Source organism: Rissa tridactyla, chromosome 1 (assembly GCF_028500815.1).
Source record: "Rissa tridactyla isolate bRisTri1 chromosome 1, bRisTri1.patW.cur.20221130, whole genome shotgun sequence".
NCBI classification, from domain to species: Eukaryota; Metazoa; Chordata; class Aves; order Charadriiformes; family Laridae; genus Rissa; species Rissa tridactyla.
Genome location: NC_071466.1, coordinates 101933247 through 101956256, shown reverse-complemented (window position 1 = coordinate 101956256; position 23010 = coordinate 101933247). Strand labels below are relative to the sequence as shown.

General features: G+C 39.8%; 1 protein-coding gene across 4 annotated transcripts; it reads right to left on the bottom strand.

Annotated features, from left to right (window-relative positions):
* Positions 1-16: 16 nt before the first annotated feature.
* Positions 17-22755, bottom strand: VPS26C (VPS26 endosomal protein sorting factor C). Of its 4 annotated transcripts, none has more exons than XM_054205277.1 (9): positions 22599-22755; positions 15680-15757; positions 14807-14950; positions 13396-13545; positions 9184-9264; positions 6594-6668; positions 2449-2599; positions 1952-2104; positions 17-580 (listed from the first exon to the last, which is right to left on the bottom strand). In XM_054205277.1, exons 1-9 carry the CDS (start codon positions 22653-22655, stop codon positions 498-500), a joined length of 972 nt encoding a protein of 323 aa, XP_054061252.1. In that variant the 5' UTR covers positions 22656-22755; the 3' UTR covers positions 17-497. The 4 variants fall into 4 exon arrangements, with proteins under 4 accessions (XP_054061252.1, XP_054061333.1, XP_054061419.1 ...); XM_054205358.1 differs by lacking the exon at positions 22599-22755 and adding an exon at positions 22194-22214; XM_054205444.1 differs by lacking the exon at positions 15680-15757 and having other exon boundaries at positions 22599-22754.
* Positions 22756-23010: the final 255 nt, after the last annotated feature.

Sequence of the window (23010 nt, the reverse complement as noted above, 5' to 3'; positions counted from 1 at the left end):
ATCCCACACCACCACCTCGGTTGTTGTAGCACCATTTATTACATCTTCAAAAACACTATTCAGTATTATATTACAAGTCCCATACCCTCCCCCAGCAGTATATATACACCACCTATAACAGGACTTACTAGGTTTAAGAGGTCTTTAAGGGACTTTGGAACAAGTATTACAAAATGAAATAAAGAGAGAAACTTAATACATATTTCTACAACTTGTAGAAAAATACAGAATCATTCCTTCAGGATTTCTCTGAGAAAAAGTGGGGAAAAGATGGTTGTTGAAGTCAGAAAGATACTTGACAAGGCTGCCTGGAGAGATACATCCACATCAGCTATCGCAAGGCAGGCAAAGTCTTACCAACATTATTACGGAGAACTGAAAGCACAACTACCAGCAGGAGGAGGAAGTGATGCGTTTTCAGTTAAAATAAGACATGGATAAAGTTTTGCTTTGCCTCTGAAGAATTTTGTCCTTTTTCAGTGATTTCTTCTGGCTATTTACATCCTGCAGAGTTTCAGCGGGAAGTTTTCTGTGATGAGATGATCGTCGTGCAGGAGGACAACAATGTTAACTTCAAACTCTGGAAGAAGGAAAAAAAAAAATAAAAATAAATGAGGAGTCCATAATGACTCTGAATTGTAGGAGTAGGATGAGAGACAAGCAGTTCCTGCTCTCAGAGGCAGCACTTCACAGGGCTGTTTCACGCCGTTTCAATACCCTGGATTTTCCTGTGGCAGGGATGAACGCAGTGCTCCAGGCAGATCCTCACCACCGGCATCCCAGACCTTGGGCCATTCCTAGAGAACCTTGGCTTGTTCTAATCTTTGGGATTCTGACGGATTGATTTCTTTATGACTGAGAAACTATGACACACAGTCTTCTGGACAACAGGCAGAGTTCAGACATCTAAGATTAAAATATTTTGGGAAAGACGCCTCACATTTAGAATCACGTAAGTGGAAGACTTAGGGAACAGACTCCTCCCCTGCTGTCAGCATGTAACATGGCCTTAGAGTCCTGCGTTATGTGTGGCCTTAGGCAATTAAACACTAAGATACAATATACCTGCAAACTATCTGCTCTTTAGATATTACGTTGTGTTGTTCAAAATCAGTATCTAATCAAAAATGCTCTTGGGGGAACAGATAAACAGGTAGGCAAGGCTGGAAAACGTTGTGCACATTTGTCCATGACAGACAGCAGAAAAGTAGGAGGGGCTTCAGTTGGGAAGGATCCTAAAAGCAGGGACTTGTAGCTTCAATCTGATAAAGTAAAATAAATTAAAAAAACCCAAAACCAACAGATTCCAGCAGGACCAAGGGAAGAAAAACAGGCTAGCAAAGAGAATTTTTGCAGTAATTATTTGAAAAAGTGAGGAAAATCCTAAATTTCAGGTGTTTGTTAAGGAAAATGTTGGATTTTGGCAGCAATAATCAGGAAGAAGCAGCTGGTGTAGATCAAGAAAAGCGAAGTCACACAGCGCCTCACCTTACTTTTTCTACTCTGTGAGGCAGGAGAACGAGAAACAAAAAGACAAGGGAATGGAAAGAGGGGTTCTCACTGGTGATGAAAAGAAAGAAGGGATGATCTTGGCGTTTTATTCTTGGGCTACTACTCAAGTGTTAATTCACATGTAATTTTTTGGCAGAAAAAAGTTACCTGCTGTTACACTGCTTCTCCTGTCCTTTTACCATAGAATTCTGTTAGTCAGAAGTAGCTTAATAGTTGCACAACTCTTTTTAGTTAGGAGTATTTGGGCTGTATTTTCTCCGTCTGTATGAAATACAGCAGACTGCAATCCTCTTTAGGAAACCTCTCCAGGGAAACAGACGGATGTCCTTGCTGCTTCTTGTAGTGCTGACAGCGGTTTATCCCGTTACCCGCCAGAAGCTGAAGTGAAACTAGAAACTTCTGTCAGATGAAAGACGCCAACACAGCGTAAAGTCCTTACCAACTTTGAAGTTTGTTGTTTCCAGGGTAGGGCAGGTGAACAGCCTGGGAAAGACCATGTATATAGGAATGGGCAGGCCCCTGCAGACATCCCCATCAGCAATCTGAATATTCTGTATCTCTGTGGCATCTCGGGCGTAACCTTCCGCACACCCTGGGGAAAGTGAGGAAAGTCAGAGGGAAAGGAGGGAAAGGGAAAGAGAGAAGAGAAGGCAGTGGCCAAAACTGAAAACAAAAATACACCGGGGCTGGGGGGGGAGGTGAGTAAGGGCAAAACATTTTGCCCTTTGACCTGCAAGTTTTCACATTAGCGCTCTTGAGTTAAGGATCATAGAGGTTATTTAAATTAATGTTTGGACTGTTCTACCTGAAATGCAAAAGAATTTTTTGCAACTCTTTTTAATTGTATAGCGTTTGACAAGCTTTCGTATTTAAGCTGAAAGAGCGCAAGTGGCAATTACTGCAGTCTACACACATTCCATGTACAGAGCAACTTACCACAGGTTTCCACACGCACTAACTGCAGCTCAATACTTTTGACTGCAGCCTCTGCGTTCTCCACCACCAGCTCCCCTGTCAGTGGCTGTGTAATGATGCAGTTTGTAGAACTGAGGTGACCTCTGATGAGAAATTTTGGAAGTGAAGCTCTCTGAAAAGATGGGGGGGACACACAACTGTAAGAGGAGACTAAGAAAAAAATACCTTCTAGAAAGACAGTTATCAAAATATGCAGGAAAAAGTTGCAAAGTTATGAACTCAAAAGTTTAGAAATGCCTCACGTAACCTAAATAATATAACTCTTTAAATATGCATCCTTATGCAGGTGCATTAAGATATCTCTTACTACCCTCTGCCCTGACATGCCTCCCCCCTACTCATTCCATCCACAGGAGCATTTTTCTTGGGATGAACTGACAAAAACTTGGCTATTGCAATTAATGCAGAAGTTGGGAACGGCATGGTGAAGGAGGCAGGCTGGGAGGAGCTACCAGGATGGTCAAGTTAAGGCAGCTGGCAGCGCTCTGGAGAACAGCGTTCTGGTCCCATTTTGTTACAGGTTACAATATAGTCTATCGTTTCAGTGATTTGCCCCACCTTCTTAAATTTCTTTCTCATGGCCGTTATTGGGAGGGAAGACAGGCATTTAAAAATCTTCCTTTAATGTGAGATGTAGCATACCGCTTATTGTACTAAGACATCAATTAAGGACAATTAATAAAGAGTTTAATTTGAACACAGCATCACACCTAACTTTTCAACTTTTCTTAGCAGCAAGCATGTTTCCTACGTTTTAATGAAGGAGGAGTAAGAATAGCTGATCGGAGATGACAGTCTCTAAATCAGTTTCCATAAAAGACCAAATGGGGGTTTTTGCTCCCCTTGCCCAGGCCAGCAGGCACCAGATACTCTCTGCCACCAGAGAAACTCATACGCCAGAAGCTCCAGTTACACGTCAAGTTCTGGCATACTGAAACGGTTGAGTTTTCTACCCACATCTTCAGCTCGCATCTTCCCCATCCAACTTTCTTCAAACTCTTTGAACATCCTGCTCTAGCCTTCCCCTTCTTTTACAAGCCTTATTCTCCTCTCCTGCCTTAATTATTTGTTATTGTCATCTTTGACATTAGCCGCTACCTTCCAACCATCTGCTTGCACTTGCTTTTGGCGCTGGATTTCCTTGCCCATGTAACTTATTCTCCCTTCTTCCAAACCAACTCTCTTGGCACAAACTTTTTTTCTCCCAGTCTGTTTGTTTTGCTTCTCAGTCCTGGCTGCCAGTAATAATGGCAGTAAAGTTCTCCTCAGCTATTGTTTAGACTGTTTCACTCAGATACCCAACACCTCTGCAGAATTTAGCTGTTCCACTCAAAACAAATCTTTGGGGGAAATAAAGAGAGAGGAATTTCCATGTGTTTAGTAAACGTGACCTCACCTGAGTATTTTCTCCTAATTTAAATAACAGAAGTTATGTGCCTGACAAAACCTCCCTATGAAATATTGACTCCTAATAATGTATTAGTTAATTGCTTTTTTATTGTATGATCCTTAGGAGGTTCGTCTTATGACCGCTCCTTCCCAGGGACATCGTATAGCTACCCCCCCAAGTATAGTGGTCGGAACCTAAGAGACAGAGATAAAAGGAGCTTGCAGAACAAGAACTCAAGGCCATTTTCCTCAATCCTAGTCTATGAGACTTTTTTTAGAGGTGTATTTCTCCTAGAGCCTTACTACTCTGTCATTACTCGTCATATTTTAATCCTAGGCTAGATCTTCTCTCATAGAACCTATAATTTACACTCTCTCTCATAATCCCCCAAAAATGACAATCGAGAACGTAAGAGCACATCTATCCTGGTTTTTAATCTAACCTCTTTGTGCTTTGCTTGGCTACTGCAAACCTCCTAATCAGTTTTCTCATAGTCTACCGGAAATTCTAGTTCTGTCACAATCTCCAGACGAGCAGAGAATTAAAATGTTAATATTATAAATATACCAAAACAGTGACTTCTTCTACCTGTCCAGCAGGTAGTCACTTCAGACCCACACATTTTTCTGAGACAGAAGAATAAATAAAAATAATACTAAAAAAAAAAAGGCCACTGCTTGTGCTAGCATACACATTCTTTAGACAGCTCCACAATTAAATACCAAAGTCTGCTGGATCAGAGATGTCATAAGTTTTAGAACCTACTTTTGTAGTTATGTACTTGAAATAGAGAAAGGCACAGGGTCTGCTATTAAACTTAAGAAAGAGCTTTTAATGGACAGGACTTTCTTAAGATGTGTACCACTGGGTCTTTGCTAAGCCAATGTATCAAGATACAGAAGAGAAAGAAGAAACGGAAAATACTTTATATGGAAATATGGTTCATAGGAAGAGCAGACTGCTGAGAGCTTAGTATTTAGCAGTAGTCTCAAAAATACATCTCAAAAGTAATTTTACCACCAAGATTAGTTATTATATCCTTGTATTTGGAAAAACACATGCTTTCAGTGTGCATCAGTCTCTGGAGACATGAGAGGCTGCTGGGCATAACCTGTTCATCCTCTGCTGCTGGGCCGTGGATACCGTTTATGTTGGCTTCAGCACTGTTTTTTTACACTGTTTCTCCTAACAACCTCACAGGCAAACTGATGGGAGTACAGACTGGATGTACAGCTTAAGACACTGAGGTAGACTGGGAACAGCCTGAACTGCTGGACTCAAAGGTTTGTGATTAGTAGCACAAAGTCCAGCTGAAGGCCAGTCACTAGTGGTGTACACCAGTGACTGGGGTCAATATTGGAGTCAATATTACTTTACATCTTCAGTGATGGGTTGGATGATGAGACAGAGCACTTCCTCAGCAAGTCCGCAGATAATACAAAACTGGAAGGAGCAGTTTGTGAACCAGATAGTTCCTCCACAGGGACTTCAACAGGCTGGACAAATGGGCCTACAGCATCCTGAGCTGCATTAGGAAGTGTTGCCAACAGGTTGACAGAGGTGATTCTCCTCATCTCTTCAGCACTGATGAGACAAAACTGGGGATAACGTGTCCAATTCAGGACTTCCTGGTACAAGAAACACAGACTTACTGGAGCAAGTCCAGCCTTTGCTGGATTTGGCCATGAAGATGGTTAAGAGCATGTGACATAAGAGTCTGAGAGCTGTGATTGTTCACCCTGCAGAACAGAAGGCTCAGGGGGACCTTTTGATATGTATAAATACCTGGTGGGAGGGAGTAAAGAAGTTGGAGTCAGACTCCTCAGTGGTAGCTAGTGAAAGGACAAGAAAGAGGCTATGGAAACAAATCGAAATAAAGGAAATTACTTTTCGTTTATTTATTTATTTAGTAATCATGTGAGGGTGGTCAAACATTAACATTGCTGAATGGTTGCAAGTATCCATCCTTTGAGGCACTGAAAACTTGACTACACGTGGCCCTGAGTAACCTGCTCTAGATGACTCTGCTCTGAGCACAGGGGCCAGACTAACCAGTCTCCAGAAGTCCCTTCCAACCACAATGATTCTATTGAATACAAGGTGATAAGGTCAACAGCAGCATGAAACAACCAAACAGCTGATTTGAGAAACAAGTGGAAGAGTAGGGGACTAAGAGAAACGGAAGACAAACTGGAGATGCAGAAGGGAGACCTAACGCAGGAAAGTATTCTTGTAACAAAAAGAGCACAACAGGAAAATCTGGAAAAACAGAACACTGGTTTCAGTGGACAAACAGAAACCAATGTTAATAAAGCTAAATGACCAAGACAGCAACTACTGTTCATACAGGCTTCCCAGAGCCACATGGGGCTGTAAAAAAAGGCATAACAAAGGATCAAAATAGACATTTTTAAAGGATCTTGGCTACAAGTGGTATAGATTGTTTTCCCTTGCTTCACTGCCATCTTTCATTCAGAAAAATAGTAAAATATTTAACCATTACTGAACAAAGTTCCACCTTACATTAGTCACCACTATCACAAGAGATTAGGCAGAATCAATTTATTGCTTACAAAAGTAAGAAAGGAGAAAAAGGAGGGGAATAAAAAAAGAAGAGCTGATTATCTGCAGGGCAGCATTTAATCATTCCTCTCTTGTTCTTACTCAGAATCACACAAGCATTACATTTAAAATAAAATAATAAGAAAACCCTTACCTCTTTAACATTTTGCAAAGTTTCAGGAGTAATTGTGAAGTCTACTGGGCTTGGCGTCAGTTTCCCTTTCTGTGACTACGAGTAATGAAAGAGTTAAACTGTAAACTATGATTTACAAAACACACAGAGAGAATATTAAAAAAAGACAACAAAGTCAAGCAACTGTTGGATGTGTCAGTTTTCAGAACTGGCTTCATCCGAAAGTATGCATCTATGTCATAAAAAACCCTGAGATTTCCTGCCTTTGTTATTAAATAACATTATGATATTGTCTGAATACAAGTTGCAAATCACCATGAATTTGAACTGTGGAAACAAAACTGTCAGTTTTTGGTTACTTTGTGTTTGCCATTGCAGTAAACCACAACAAACTCTCCATTTCTAAGTTTTTGGCATAACCTCTACCTACATGGAAAAGAAAAAAAAAAACCAAAGGAAAAGAAAAAGAGAACATGTGGTTGACTAAACCACCTGGAAAAGAAGAAATACACTATCTGAAGCATATCGTATGCTACAGAAAAAAGTTAATTTCATATTTTTGTATTTACAAATAATTACATTTTATATGTCACTTGCAATGCTTCCTTTCATTATTAATGCTTAGTAAATTTGAGCAGGGGAGAAAGCGGGAGATTATACATGAACTTGCTCCATTGCTTCAAATACGTTTTACAAACTCTTCCTCCCTCTTGTTATCTCTGAGCACTTTGAACTCTTTCTGCTGCCCTTTCTGTAATGGCTCAGGTCTCCTAAGCCATCCTGCTATTACTAGGAGATCCTCAGCTGATGGAATCTAGCATAGCATGGATTTAATGGGCGTCGCGTCCAGCTTCTTTAACTGTAAAAAACCAAAACTTGGTCCAGCTTAGCGTTCCACGCCGGAGAAGCAATTTTGAGGGCACATTATTACAGTTCTTCAGTATCTATTCACACCATTTATCACAAAACCAAGAAGTCTTGATCTTAAGTCTGAATGGGCCCTGAGCTCGGCTGAGATGGCAGCCTGCACTCTGCATCAGGAAGGCAAGCTTTGCTTACCATTCACTGACCTCTCCCTCCATCCTTATCTCAGTGAGATGCACTGTCTTTTCTCTGCATATTTGGAATAAGTGGCCAGCGCAGCATCAATTATGAGGGACTCCATTGTATCTAACCATGAGCTGGCAGAGCACACCACCACCAACGGGCTTCACTTGAACTCTTAGGATCTACCCTCACCACTTAAGAATTCAAAACAGCTTCTGCTGCCCAGCTGCAAGATGGAAGACTGACTGTATTTTCCCATAAATGACAAATTCTGGCAAAGAATAAGGTTAAGGGAAATGGTACATTGAGCACTGACAGTGAGAATTATATGTTCAGTAAAACCTCATTAATTCACCCTGACTGAGAGATTCATGATTTACTGACTTGTGATCTAAGTGCTGTAGTGGGAACAAGAAATAAAACCAGGAAACTGCATAATATGTAATTTGTTCACTATTTTGACAAGTGTGGCTTACTTATAATGTAATAATGGACCAATAAAATGTAGCATAATATATTTTAGAAAATAATGAAGTCTTACCAACAGGAAAACTTCTTTATAGCACCTAGCTAAATCTTTAAAAAAGGTACTAAATCTTTAAAAAAAGGTACTATAGAACTAAAATAACATATTTCCACCATTATTCATAGGTAAGACAAGAGTCTAATACTTTACTGTCCTGTTAAGAGTTCAAAGGAATGATAGAAACAGTATGTTCTAGCAAGTTGTGGGTGGAAAAAAAGAGATACTTAATTAGGCCGGCACAGTCTGTACTGACATCGGATGTTCTGGACATGCGTACAAGTCAACATCAACTAAAAACCAGACTGATATAGGAACTTCAAATAACAAGCAGCAAAGCATTTCTTGTGAGACGGTCTCATCCCACAATTCTACCTCCACAGGAGGAAGGCTCTCTCCATGTTGCTAACCGCAGGATGTGGATATTTTTTAACCTAGTTATCTCAGCATATTGCCAACCACGGGCTTACTTAATAGCAAAGGGGATTAAGCTGACAAGCTTCTTTTCTAACTTGATGCAGTCCCAGCTTTGATACTTTGAGTCAGGGCTCTAAGTCATAATTAGTCATCTGAAGAGCAGAAATCAGGTATTTTCTCTTCACCAACAAACTCCCATTTCTAGGACAGGCATTGTGGGCACCTGGAACCTTTGGCTAAGAAATGTTCAGATAGCCTGAAATACTGTTTAGAACACCACTGTAATATTTATCTAACCACACCATTGTTTCAGAACTGAAAGGATGAAAAGGAGAATAAACTCAGTGCAGTATGAAAACATCTTATAATCCAAATCTTCTTTGTACTATTTTCTTTAAATGAAAAGAAAGATGAGTTACTCTAATAAGAAGCAACTGATACCCTAGCTCTTCTGGATAGAGGTTTTTCTTTGAGGCTAGTTTCCTTTACTCATACATATCCCATGTGTTGCTATTATAAATTACATCGTTTTAGCTGATCTTCTAACCTTACTGCCAAGCTTCACTTAAAGTGGGAAAAAACAAATAAATCTCACTTTGTATAGTTAATAGAAACCACACTTACCAGTGAGTGGACAATGAATTCACAAGTCTTAGTTAGGTCTTTTGCCAGCAGAGAACGTCGCATATCACACCGTAGGGTATACTGGGAAGAATAAGATGGCAGAGAAAAAGAAGAGAGCCTTAGTTAAGGTCTCCTCTATCTCTCTTAACTTTTCATCTTTTTATTGCATATGTGCAGAATGTTAATGTTATTCATATTTAAGGCATTATTTAAAACAGGTTAGTAGGCAACATACATACTAGTGATGGGGAAGGAGATAAGAGGTATACAATGATTTTAGATGCTCCCAAATGAGAGATGGTTTTTCTTTGTGTTTACAGTCCCATAGTCATTTGCAAATGCTTTCCATATCTTCTGTGATATGTAACAAACTATGAGACTGAGGGACTAACTCACTGACAGAGAGCAGTACTCCTGTACGGCTTCAGAACGCAAATTACATTCAGTTAAGGGTCATTACAGTATTGCTTTTCACCATACTTTGGATAAGCCATTATCAATAAGACAACCCCTCTAATTTTAAATTTTTTGTAGGATCAAATTTAACAGTGGTAACAGTTATAGGCATATTTAATGGGGAACCATCTTTAACCATATAGCCAAACTTAAAAGCAGCGGCATGCAGTAAAGTCAGGCAACAAGGTTAATTTTTCTGTTTGCTGTTCAAAAACTTGCTGCCCATTTCCTCCCCTTTCTCTCCTAAAAAGGGAGCCATAAACCAGTGACTGAAAAATAATATGACCTTGGTTATCACAGTAATCATGCACTTCAGCACGGGGTTTTTTTTGTTGTTGTTGTTTCATTTTTAATTCCTTCTTTACAGATAAGCAATTGGCAAAACCAAGTGTGCTCAGATTAGGGACTCAGCTTCATGATTTCCAGTTCATGGTGTCTCTCTACACATAACCTGAATACGTGTGCAAGAACGAGACCAGAGAGCATATCTCTTTCCCCATCACAGACCGTGGTTTCCACTGAAGTTGACCACTGTTGAGCAAACCTTCTGTTACTGCACTACACTCAGACCAGGGAACACAGTGCAGTGAGGCAGCAGGACCACCCATGCCCTGCAATTTGGCCCTCAGTGTCCAATTAAAAGTTCTCTGCATGAGAACAGAGACTTTAGTCTTGATACTGAACCCCCAGCTAACATACTAATACTGAGATCAAGACATCTTTTGTGATTCTGCCCCTCTACTCCATTCTGGTGAGACCCCACCTGGGGCACTGCGTCCAGCTCTGGAGACACCAACATAAGGAGGACATGGACCTGTTGGAGCGGCTCTAGAAGAGGGCCACAAAAATGATCAGAGGGCTGGAGCCCTCTCCTATGAAGACAGGCCGAGAGAGATGCGGTGTGTGTAGATACATTTGCGTATAGATAGATAGATATACATATATATATTGTAGGGGCCTTCTAGTACCTAAAGGGTGTCTACAGGAAAGACGGGGAGGGACTGTTTATCAGGGAGTGGAGCAATAGAATGAGGGGAAACAGTTTTAAACTGAAAGAAGGTAGATTTAGATGAGATATCAGGAAGAAAAGTCTTTATTCTGAGGGTGGCGGGACACTGGAACAGGTCTCCCAGAGAAGTTGTGGATGCCCCATCCCTGGAGGTGTTCAAGGCCAGGCTGGATGGGGCTTTGAAAAGCCTGGTCTAGTGGGAGGTGTCCCTGCCCATGGCAGGGGGGTTGGAACTAGATGATTTTTAAGGTCCCTTCCAATCTGAACCATTCTGTGATTCTAAATAGAGGCTTGCTTTTAAACTGCACGGGACTTGGACAGAGGTCTTGGGAAGTGTTTCTTAAGCAGCACCTTTAGTTACTCCGGTGAAAAAATAAAAAGGTGGCATACTGTATGTAGTCTATTTTTCCATTTCTTGATTTGGACAAAGAACAAATATAAACAGGTTAGAAGCAAATGAATGCTTTCCTTTGGTTTACTTAATACTAGGAAATTATTTTTAAGCAATTCAAGCCTGATTTTCTGGAAAACAGACTTAACATTCCCCATTTTACACATGTGTATCTGTTTTATCAGGTACCAGTGCACATTAAATAGCCTCGGGACAGACTATGTTTTCCTCTTCAGGAGAGCAGGACTCTCAAAGGTTGGCTGGAATCTAATGATTAACCTTTTAATTACATTTTATCCCCAGCTTGTAAAGAAAAGCTAGGTAGATGAGAGAGGGAATGACAAAACAAAACAAGTATTCACCATTAAAGTATATCTTAAAACAACTGTTATCAATCATAGGCAAGTTATCTGGATTATGGAAAGCAACTCAACCAGTTTTACACCATTTTTGACATACCTACCACAAACGATACATTAGGAAGAAAGCCAAGACCGAAAAAAGATATGGGAAGTACTTAAAAAACCCCATCTGAATGTAGAAAAAAAAAACACGAGAATTTTTGTTTAGGTTATTTCTGATAGGCTAGTAGGTGAGGTTTTTTCTTTTGTGGGTTTTTGGCTTGTTTGTTAGGGTTTTTTTAAATCCAAGTCTGTAATATAAGACTTCCAGTTCAGCTAAATAGCTAACAGTTTTATACTTTGTCATCAAATCCAATACTCTCATAAGTGAGCAAAAGTGGGGAAAGGAGGGGAAAGTTTTACAACCCAGTGATTCTTCATCAGCACTGGTCTGAAAATTTTTGCATTTAGTGGCTCCTTCAACTTTTTCCTTGGAAGAAAAAAAACAAAAAACCCACCAAACAAAAAAACACTCCTCAGCAAGAAAAAGCATTGTCTAATACAGTATTTGCATTCAAGAGATAGCTGAAGAAGACTTTCTTTCAAAAAAAACAACCAAACCCAAAACAAACCAAGCGAACAAATCCCTCTCTTGTAAGACAATTTTTAACCAAAAAAGGTCAAATTTCAAAATTGTATTTCCACAGGATTCTGTTACAAGCATGTAGTACATACAGATTTGGGCAGTAAATGCTACTACTCATCTCCACAGGAATGCAAAAAGTTCATGTTTTTGAAGATGCTACAAGCTCTCAACACTTTGGTTTGAGCCTTCATTACAAAATTACACAGTCACGTTTGTTTTGAACAAAAGGACACCGTAGTGCAGTCTTTTTTTCATTAAGGGAATGGATGTAGTTGTTTAGAACATAAGTAGGGATCAGATATATGTTACAGTAGTTCTGACAAGGTATTTCAAGTGAGACATCTTGCTACTGTTCTGTTTATCTCATCATTCTTTAAAGATTTACTCCATACGGAAGGGCTGAAACAACAAGTGATGGAGAGACTTCCTCGAGCTATTCCTTCTCACAAATGAATGCAGGAAAACAGATTCTGAACACTAAGTAGCTTTGTTCCTGTAGGATTTATCCCTGTGTCTTAAAATCGATCTGGTAAGTCAGTACACTTCACTTTTCATATTTAAATATTATTAGCATTAATTCGTTGTCTACTATGCTAATGAAGTCTCACTGGTACTTAGTTAACAGTACACACACTTGTATCTGGGTATGTACTACTATATAGATTATCTACAAAATGGTAAATGCAACTTCTTTCACAATAAAATCTTAACTAGATGAAAATATCACCCTGTAAAAGAACTGTACAAGATTTAAAAAGCGTGGCAAATACATTTTACCCTTTCTCAACCCAAAGCCCCTCTTTCCAGTATGCTTTTAATTCTCTCTTGTACATCCCATGTTACATCTGATCTGTTTCATTACAATCAACTATTTCTAATTAAAAGCTTAAACTAGCTGGAAAAGAAAAGGGAATAGACATCACAACAATTTTTTAAAAGCAACATTATATTGATGGGATTCTGCAATCCCAGGATGGTTCCTTTGCCACATTTAAGAAGTGTTACCATCTGTGGAAAGTGTTGACTCCTAGAAACTAGAACTGCAAAAGTCAGATAGAAACCACCTACAAATTAGTACTTAAAAGGTTAATGTGTATCATCATTTTTAATCTTTAATTACATCTAGGAAATACAGTACACACCAGAAGAATGCTATATTAACAAAGGGAAGCTTAAAAGCTACTTACTTCAAAGGATCTCTAAACTTTCTGCTCATTCTTCAAATTGAGAAAAGAAAACATATTGCACTATGAAAAGACGACTTTATCACAAGAAAACATTATCTGCTTCCATGGATTAAGAGATACTTTAGAATACATTCCGTAGACAACAAAAGTTCAGATTTTCTTTACAGATATGACTGCCTTACCTGAATATTAACAAAGACACCATGATATGTCTCATACAGAACTTTGTTCCCCTTCATATGCAACGGAAATTCAAATGGAATTTCTGTCTTGCCACTGGGAAGTTTCCCTGGTTTTACCATTTCAATAGTGCTGTTAATAATTTGAATAGGCTGCAAAGATAAATATTAAGAGGTTTAGGTTGAAGCAGAGTGACGGCCCCATCATTTCAAGAACCAACAACCATCCACCAAACTCTAATAAGACTTCCTGAATTTCCAGACACTCAGGCATTTCCTCATCACACACAGCTCTCCAGTCTCACAATGAAAAGAAACATTAAGAATGCTTTCCTCAAAAAAACAATTTGTGATCTATGGTCATATCATACTAATGACCAAATATTTAGAGAGCTGAACAGCAGAGTCTCAGCTTTGCAAAGTGGAGTTCCCTTTTCTAAATTATAACCCTTAATAGTAGCAGCAGGAATCAACAAGTACGTGTGACAGTTGAGCAGTTAGCCATTCCCTCCTGCCTTCTCCCATCCTAAAGATCTATGTTTAGGGCTAGTTAACCATTGTTCCAGTGGGAGACTAGGATTCAACTGGGGAAGCCTGCTTGAAGATTACACTTCTTTTCTCTCTGGAGTTTTACTATTACTTTCCCTCTAACAGGGAGGAAAAAAAATAATCTATTGCTTCTACTGTTTTTTGGTTTTGTTTTTTTTCCTGTTTTTCAATCATTCATGCGCAGATTATTCATACTATAAACAAATTAACTACAAATGAAGACCTTAAAAGGCCCTGCACCAAGGCTATCCTAATTTCAGCAAACCGTTCTGCACATGTAGCTATACTGACGCTCTAGACAGAGCCAGCCTTGCTTCAATCAGTACAGCCATGTTCATATAGAGCCAGAGATAACTTGCCCTGCTAGATTCCAAACCCCATGCTCCCAAACCTGGGGAGCAGCACAGAGGCCTTCCAGGAGCTCCACAGTCTGTGCACAGCCTCATACTCCACAGAAGAATCTGTGAAGGTCCTGTATCATGCCTAGTAACACACAACCTCAATGGCCTCTGCAGAAACTATTGTGATAGTGACCCATGTAGCACAAAGTCCAATTAAAATGAGTCACTTTAATAAATCGTGTGGTGGTTTTTTTTTTATTTTTCTTTAAATCATGATTCTTCAACGCATCATCTAGTAACCACAGTATTTATATTACTGTATTTCAGCCCTAAAGAAAACTCTCCAATCAGTGCAAGTTCTTCCCTCAATGTCATCACATATCACTAGGTAATGCGGAGCATTTCTCTGCTTTCTATCATTTACATACCATGAAGTGCTATAACTACCTGAGAGCCATTAAAGAAGGATTTGGGAAAAGAGACAAAGGTTTTGTGCTAAAAATATTAACCTGCACAGTTCTTACCTTGACAGAGTTATAGAAAGCTTCGAACACACCCACACTTTTGGCACTAAGCTGCAGATTTACTGATCCTTCCATTGTTAACGAGATACCTTGGTGCTGGACTGTGTCCTTACTTGTTATGACCACGACTCCAGAAAGAACTTCCTAAAAGGAGAAAAGACAAGATGAAAACATTTAAATAAATGTCATCTATAGCTGTTTCTCAGACAGATTGCTAACTGATTTTCATACTCAAGAAAACTGTTCCCAGAGAACAGTCTAACCTTCTTCAGAAAAGACAAATACTGATAATGAAAGCAATGAAAGGAAGAGACGTCCTTACTTCTAGTTTGTTTTCCTTAAAAATATTCTCCTCCTCCTTGCAGAAGGAGTTTCTATTTCTTTCCAAAGTTTCAAGATCTTCCTCTCCAGGAAGACGAAAAACATCCTCATAAACAACTATCGAGTCAGTTAGCAGTAGACAAGTTCCATTTGACATGTCAGAATGAAAGCCCAAGAGAAATTTTTATATGAAGAGTGGGACGGTCATGGGGGATGGAAGAGAAGGTATAACTGTAAAAGTGATGGCCAAGCTGAGGATAAGACTCACCTCAAGAGTGGAGCCGAACAGATTTAAAATAAATAAATAAATAGTTGTTCTGCTACACAAGGAAATTCCATGCTACATGGGAAATAGTTTAAAAGCATACGTGAATCAAAAGAACAAGTTGTATGACTCAAGAGATGCGTCACTTATCCCATTAAGAATGTTTTGTCTAGAAAACTGTATTTGCACAAGAACACTGCATCTTGGAAGTATCAACTGAGAATTTCTAACACTGAAAAAAAAATAAATTAACTGCAGGAGAGCAACACACAGTTTATTTTACATACCCCATAGTTTAACCTTCCCCTCTCCAACAACAGAGAATCCACTCCAATCCAGAGTTCCACATCAAATGCAATACGCATCTGGAAACAGCAGCAAGTGATTTGAGAATCTGAAGAAAGTTTCTTGGGGCTAACCTTGTCTTCTGCTCCATGGTAATGCTCTCTGCACCTTCACCAGGCTTGCAAACTAGACACCAAACTACAGATCACTCCAACCAAAGGATAATTGAGACTGCCCACTCTACACTCGACCAGTTAAAACCAGTCCAGTTATGTACATCTCTGACAGACACTATTTGAATTTTGCCAGCCTTTTGTCTTTAGTAGTGGTACAGGATGACAATACAGAAAATGGGTCAGTTAGTTTAAAGCCGAACAGGACAGCAGTAGAACATCAAGCATCACCAGGAAGGCTGACATGCTGAAAGTCTGAAAAGAGGACCTGCAGCAACTGGGAAATGCCAGGAACAGGAGACACAAGCACAAAAGGACAGTGAAGAAAAGATGACCTAAATACTGTACTGCTTTGCTAACGGGCTTTAATTAGTACAAGCAATTAGGTTATTGCTTTGAAAAATTAGTACAGCTGAACTATAAGAAGCAAGGACAATCCTGAACATATGAACTGCTTTAATAAATGAGAACAGTCTCCCACCACACAGCAACAACCTGTTCCAGAGCTATTGCCTACATACTTTCACACAATAAGGGGCAGAAAGGAAAAGAATGACTTGAAGTTAAATATGAATTTTTCTTATAACATTCAATGTCTCTTAAAAAAAAAAAAATCAAAACCACCTCAAAGTGACTTTTAAAAAAAAAAAAAACAAAACAACTTTTAAAAGTCACTAGTGTGGGGGAGAGGGAGGTATCATGAAAAAGATGCTGTAATATTTATTTAAACTGTTTATATGAAATCAGATTATATTTCTGTTTGATAGAGAGGGGGAGAAGTTGGCTCTGTCTTTTCTGAAGAAGAGCTACTTTGTCCTTTTTTGTGCAAAACCAGAGCCCCTCTAAATACAAAGCTGTCAGTATTCTTGTCCTTCTAAAAAGTACAAATCAATGAACATGAGCTTACCAAGATGTTCAAATACTTATAGTTAGCACACAATTTATGAGAAAACTTTACTTTTGCAAAAGATTTGCAAACATGTACCATCTGTAATAGTTATGTGGCATCACTTAATACTAAACTAGTACTGTTTTCAGTTCATATCAAAAGGGTTTCATTTACCTTTAACACCACAAAACTAAAGGCGTAGAGAAAGTCAGCACTTGAATGACTTTCACATACTACAGTGTAGTAACTTACGATCAGTTGCTCTTACTCACTTTTTACCTTCTCCCTTACTAGGAACTCCTCATGGCTTCACCATGTGATGACAAAACTTTGCAAGATGGAGCTAAGCTAATACAATTCTACACAGAATTATCCAGCTAAACACAGTATCCATCCACAGGAAGGCCAGCGTATCACGTGAAGCAAAGAAGTGAGGTACATATGCTAAACTGCGAACAAAACGTTCTTGTGAGAAGACTGTCCCAGGTTAATGATCCCAAATAAGCTTTTCAGCTTTCTGTTGACAGTTCCTAAACATTCAGATATGCACATGAAATTGCCTGGAAGACTGACACTTTCAAAGTTTCAATCCCTTCTAAGGTCACAATTGAGATGAACACCTGCTTCATCTGATCCAGCAGCACAATCCCCTGTTTCTCTAGTAGCAGTTATCCAAGTCCGGCTGAGGACAATTTGGAACGATCTTCATTCAATAACATGAAATGGTGCATAACACGGATCACAGAATCTCATCTTGAGAGTCCTACGTCACATCTGGACTTCTGACTAAACTAGACAGTTATTCAGTATCTATAAACTTTATGTAAAGACTGGAAGGATCAAAGTGCACACCATACTGTCCCATAAATTGTTGGAAAAATTACTTTTAGTGTTAAAATATATAGCAATTCCAACCTGACTGCTTACACTGTTAGGTCTGTTTGCTACATTAAGGAGCTAGAAAAACTACCAACAGAACACCTTAGGTTCCTTTTAGATTCCACTTTCCACATCACAGGCATTCACTTTTAGGACAAAGGGAAAACATCTAGCAATTAAAAAATTAAAAATAAGTTCACTTAAGTCACATTTACTAAATATGCCTGATCATCATCTTCCACATCTATTCCTCTATGCAAGCCACCTGCAAGTCTTAACTACATATTCTTCTGATTATTTAGAAAGAAACTGACCACATTCAATAGGAAAAGTCTGCTAGATCCAACTAACTAATCATTAGATGTTTTAAAACCTCAATGCTCAGATTTTCTAAAAAAACAAACTAATTAGTAAAAGGCCTCCTTATGGGCAAATTCTAACTTAAGTATATTTTGGACTCGTCATTAAAAGTCTTGGCTGATGTTAACTACAGCACCTTTCTTTGTGCAATGCATTTTTCAGGCTTTTCAGCCTAGAATTCTTTTAATTATCAATCTCAGACTAACTGCCACAGTTACTGCAGTCATCCTGTTTAGGTTTTCTAAATGAAACGCATCATTAGTTATGCCTGTCTCCTCATTCTTCAAGCATTCCGGAGTTTATTAAATCAGCCTTAATGGCTCAAGAATTCTCCATCCAATTAAAAAAAAAAAAAAAAAAAGTCTCCTGAACGCAGATCTTCTGTTCCTAGGAATTTAAACATAGTTTTGATGCAATAAGCCTTATTTTGCTATTATAGGACATGCTATTAGGATCCATTTTATTGTCTTTTTGTTCTTAAATCCCCTAACACTTTTTTTTTTTTTTTTTTTAAACAATGCTACTACTCTTTTGGCCCAAGAAGTGGCAAACTTGTTTTTTCACTCACAATTTAGAGTAGTCCATTTAAGATAGCTTTTCTCAAATTGAAGTCTGGACAAAATAAAGGTCTTTGGTTGCTTAGTTCCTCTAGTTTCTGATTATTATAACTAACAAATATAGACATTGCTTGCTGTTTACCACAGCATGTTACTTTAACCAATTTACTTTTTAAAAGCAGGAACACAAACTCAGGCTTGCATGATGCATGACTATTTTACAAATTTTGTGTCTAATTTCTCCCAATTGAAAGAGAACAGTCAATGCAGAAGCAAAGAACAACTAAAAAGAACAAAATAGTTGCCTACTCAACTACCTAGAACTAAGGAAAGTTTTAGGAAGTGAAGTGACTTCCATTTGGCATAGGAGATTGCTTTGCAACAATGAAAAATGGCTGAATTCATCTGGATTTAGTATAACCAAGGTCACCGTACCAGGATAAGTAGCCTGACCCAATCCAAGACAGCAGGGAACACTACGTGAAGGTTCTGTTACATGATACTTCATCCCCAAAGACAAATTTGAAAGATCTTGGCCTGATGGGGAAAGCCCATAATGAAACATATGCATCACACTGACCTTACAAAAAGCAAAAAAGAAGTTATTCAGCCTTAATTTTCCTGATCAGCTATTTGCCTTAGACTCATCCTTATCTTCTCTGTCCACCAGCCTTCTCATATATATTTTCAACAATATTTTCCCCTGACAAGACTCAAATTCAGTTCTGCAATTAAATTAAAGGTAAGTTTGTTAACTTCCAGAGTTCTTCCCTAGAAGTTTATATTACAAACTCACGCACCTTCAAGACCTTATTCCGTATGGAATTTACCATTAAGAGATCCTCAGAACAGTTACTTGTTAAATATGGGTGTCTCCTATATCTGTTTACCCTCACCCCCTCTCTCTTGGCGGGAATAAAGATGTATACCAAATACACTCAGCAGTTGTAAAGACGCTGGCTGACATATACACAACAGATTGAGGATGCTGATTGCTAAAAACTCCTGAACATTTCACCTGGACTATGCACTCTCAAGAGGTACAAAACCAGCACTTGAATGGAACAATCAGGAGCCATTGCCACTACCAGGTCTTTGGTCTATTATCACCTAAAAATCACTGCCTGAGATCCTTCAGAATGTTCTTCACCCACCCCACTTTATTTTGTTCATCCAATTTCCTGCTCTGTTGGAGCTGCTCCACTATGTCTAATCTATCTTCTGTAGGCCACCCAGCACAGGACCATTCTGATACCGATTGTTAAATATTCTCTGTTCAACTCTACTTGAGAAGGCATTCATAAGAAAAACAAAAAGGATGTCATGTCCATGGTTCAACAGATTGATTTTTTAATTATTATTATTTACTTTTTTTGAGTGTCAGGTCTACCAAGTACCATCCATTTCTCTCACCTGGCTTACTGCACAGCCAATACTGTCAGCACAAGAAAGGCAGCAGAAATTAAATGGCTAGGGAGGTGAGTAGCATTGTGGAGTTATGCTGGATTAATCATGGTCTCAGGCAAATTATGAATTAGAAATTTCAATAATGTTTTAGCAATTTTTTGCATTATTATAATGTAATAAGCATAACAAAACCACTATTACACCACTGCATACTTTAGGCATCACCTTCTTCCATATCCAACGCAGCTTTAAATAAATTCAGAAAACAAAAGATCCAAGTCTAGATAGCTAGACACATACATTGGGGTGAGCTATTGTCTTCACTAAAGGAATCCCTTCATTTTCAAGTAGCATTGATGCAAGTGTATTTTCAGATGAAAGTTGCCATGCACTGAAGGTATTACTAGCATAGCTACTGTCACTGAAGTATACAACCATCAGTACATTTCTAAGAAAAAAAGAAACAAACACCAAAAAGTCAAAACCAAACCTGTATAAATTCCATGCCTAATTAAAGAGAGACTTGTAATTATTTTCTGTCCCTAGGAAATTTATATTAAAAATCTCATGTTGTATTTATAGCATACAGCCCTACAGCTCTTTCATCACTGTGTTTTCATACCACTTAGACCTCCAAATTTCAGGCCTAGTTAACAAGCTAAAATTACAAACTTTTTCACATTGAGTTAAAGTGGAAGCAAACAAACAATACTGACAGATTTACTAACCATAAATAACTTATTTAATTTCAGCTTAAAGACAGAAGAAATATCCCTTTGCTGTATTAAAAAAAAAAAAATCCAGTTTGAAGAAACTGAAAATGGGCACAGCATTATGACACTGGAACAAGTAAGATCCCTCCGATAACGTGCATTAGGAAAACAATGTGAAAGTGAGACACAGAAGTAGTCTTTACCACTATGACACCATACTTAAAGAGATGTGTTGTTCATAAACTGAAAATTCAGCTTTATGAAAGCCATTCTCTAGATGATTTGACAACTGTAGAACAGATGTTGCATACCTTTTCATTCAAATCTGTTTAAATCAGTTTTCCCACATTAAAAACATCCAATAAGTTGAAACATGCTTTATACACTGTAACAGCCAAACTACTAACGTATGGGAAAAGTGTGTGAAAAGGATGTTTACAATACAAGTGTGTGGCAAGATAGCAATAAAGAAAAAAAAAAAGGACAAAAAAAAAAAAGACCTGAAACCTTCTGCTTAAACAAGATTTCTAGAAAAACAGTGATAAAAATAAATCTCAGGTGATTTTTATTTTTTTCTAAATGCACTTGAAGTCTTCAACAACAGAAAAGAGCACAGCATTTTTTCAAGTAGCTGCAAAAGCTGAAGTATGCACAATCCCTTTATCACTATCACCAATTACATCAGTGAAAAAAGTTAAGAAATCAGACTCCTGCCCACTAAAAAAAAAAAATAAAAATTGAGACCTGCTCTTGCCTAAGTACTTTATCATAAATTATGGAACGGTTCGGGTTGGAAGGGACCTTTACAGGTCATCTAGTCCAACCCCTCTGCAATGAGCAGGGACATCATCAACTAGACCAGGCTGCACAGAGCCCTGTCCAACCTGACTTTGAATGTTTACAGGGATGGGGCATCTATCACCTCTCTGGGCAACCTGTGACAGTGTTTTTGTAAAAAGTGTCTTCCTCATATCTAGCCTAAATCTACCCTCTTTTGGTTTAAAGCCATTACTCCTTGTCCTATCGCAACAGGCCCCACTAAAAAGTTTGTCACCATCTTTCTTATAAGCCCCCTTTGGGTACTGGAAAGCTGCTATAAGGTCTCCCTAGAGCTTTCTCTTCTCCAGGCTGTGCAACCCCAACTCTCTCAGCCTGTTTTCAGAGGAGACGTGCTGGACCCACTCCAACAGGTCCATATCTTTCCTGTGCTGAGGACTCCAGAGCTGGATGCAGTACTCCAGGTTGGGTCTCACCAGAGCGGAGTGGAGGGGCAGCATCACCTGCCTCAACCTGCTGGCCACGCTGCTTTTGATGCAGCCCAGGATGCAGGTGGCTTTCTGGGCTGCAATCACACTTCGCCAGTTCATGTCCAGCTTTTCATCCACCAGTGCACCCAAGTCCTTTGCGGCAGGGAAGAAGAATCTCCTCTTATCCAAGAGGAGATTTCCTATCAGGTACAAACCACATCTTAAGACATTTGCATGTTTCTTGCAGAGCACAGAAACGGAATGAGACTCCGTAACAGCAACTGGCCGCACCTGCATACTGTACCACAGCATCAGTCCCGCTGTAATACACAAGTACAAACAACTGAAGCGACACTATCCTCTACGTGAAGTCCAAACTGCCGCGTCTGTGGGAGCCACGCTCCTTCCTTTCCTCATGAAGCCCCGCCGCCCTCCCCGCAGACGGCTCAGCGGCACTCCCACGCTACCGCCCCGCTCGCCAGGGGAAGAAGGACAACAAGAAGCCGGCCTTCATCCCAAAGACCTGCCTCAAGCCCAGCCGGCGACCCGCAGCAACGGCGGAGCAGCCGCGACGACCCGCAGACGGGGAGCGACGGGCACGGGCGCCGGTTGGAGCCGTTGGGGCGGGACGGCGTGGCGTCCCGCCCCAACGGCCCCAACCGTCGCCCGCGCGCGCGCCCGCCCGCCCGCACTCACCCCGCAGCGGTAAACCTTGTTGGCCCGCTTGATCTTGATGTCCAGCGCCGTCCCCATGGCGGCTGCCGCGCGCCGTCACGTGGCGGCGGCACCCCCCAACACACTTCCCCCACCACCACCCTCACGTGACCCGGCCGGCAGGGAGCAGGAGCCCTTCCCCCAGCCAGCCGCTTCCGCCGGGAGGGGGGCGGGGGGCAAGGGGTATGGTGTCTCGTCCCATGAACATCCGGGTCACCCCCTGGCGTCATTTCTCAGCTGGGTGACTCTGCTTCCCGGTCGGCTCCGCCCGCTTCCGGGTAGTCATAGCAACGGGGAACGGGCGGGGGGAGGGGGAATGGGGGCGGTGTAACAATGGGAGAGAAGTCTTAAAATTCATAAATCTATTTTATTTTTATTTTATTTATTAGTATTT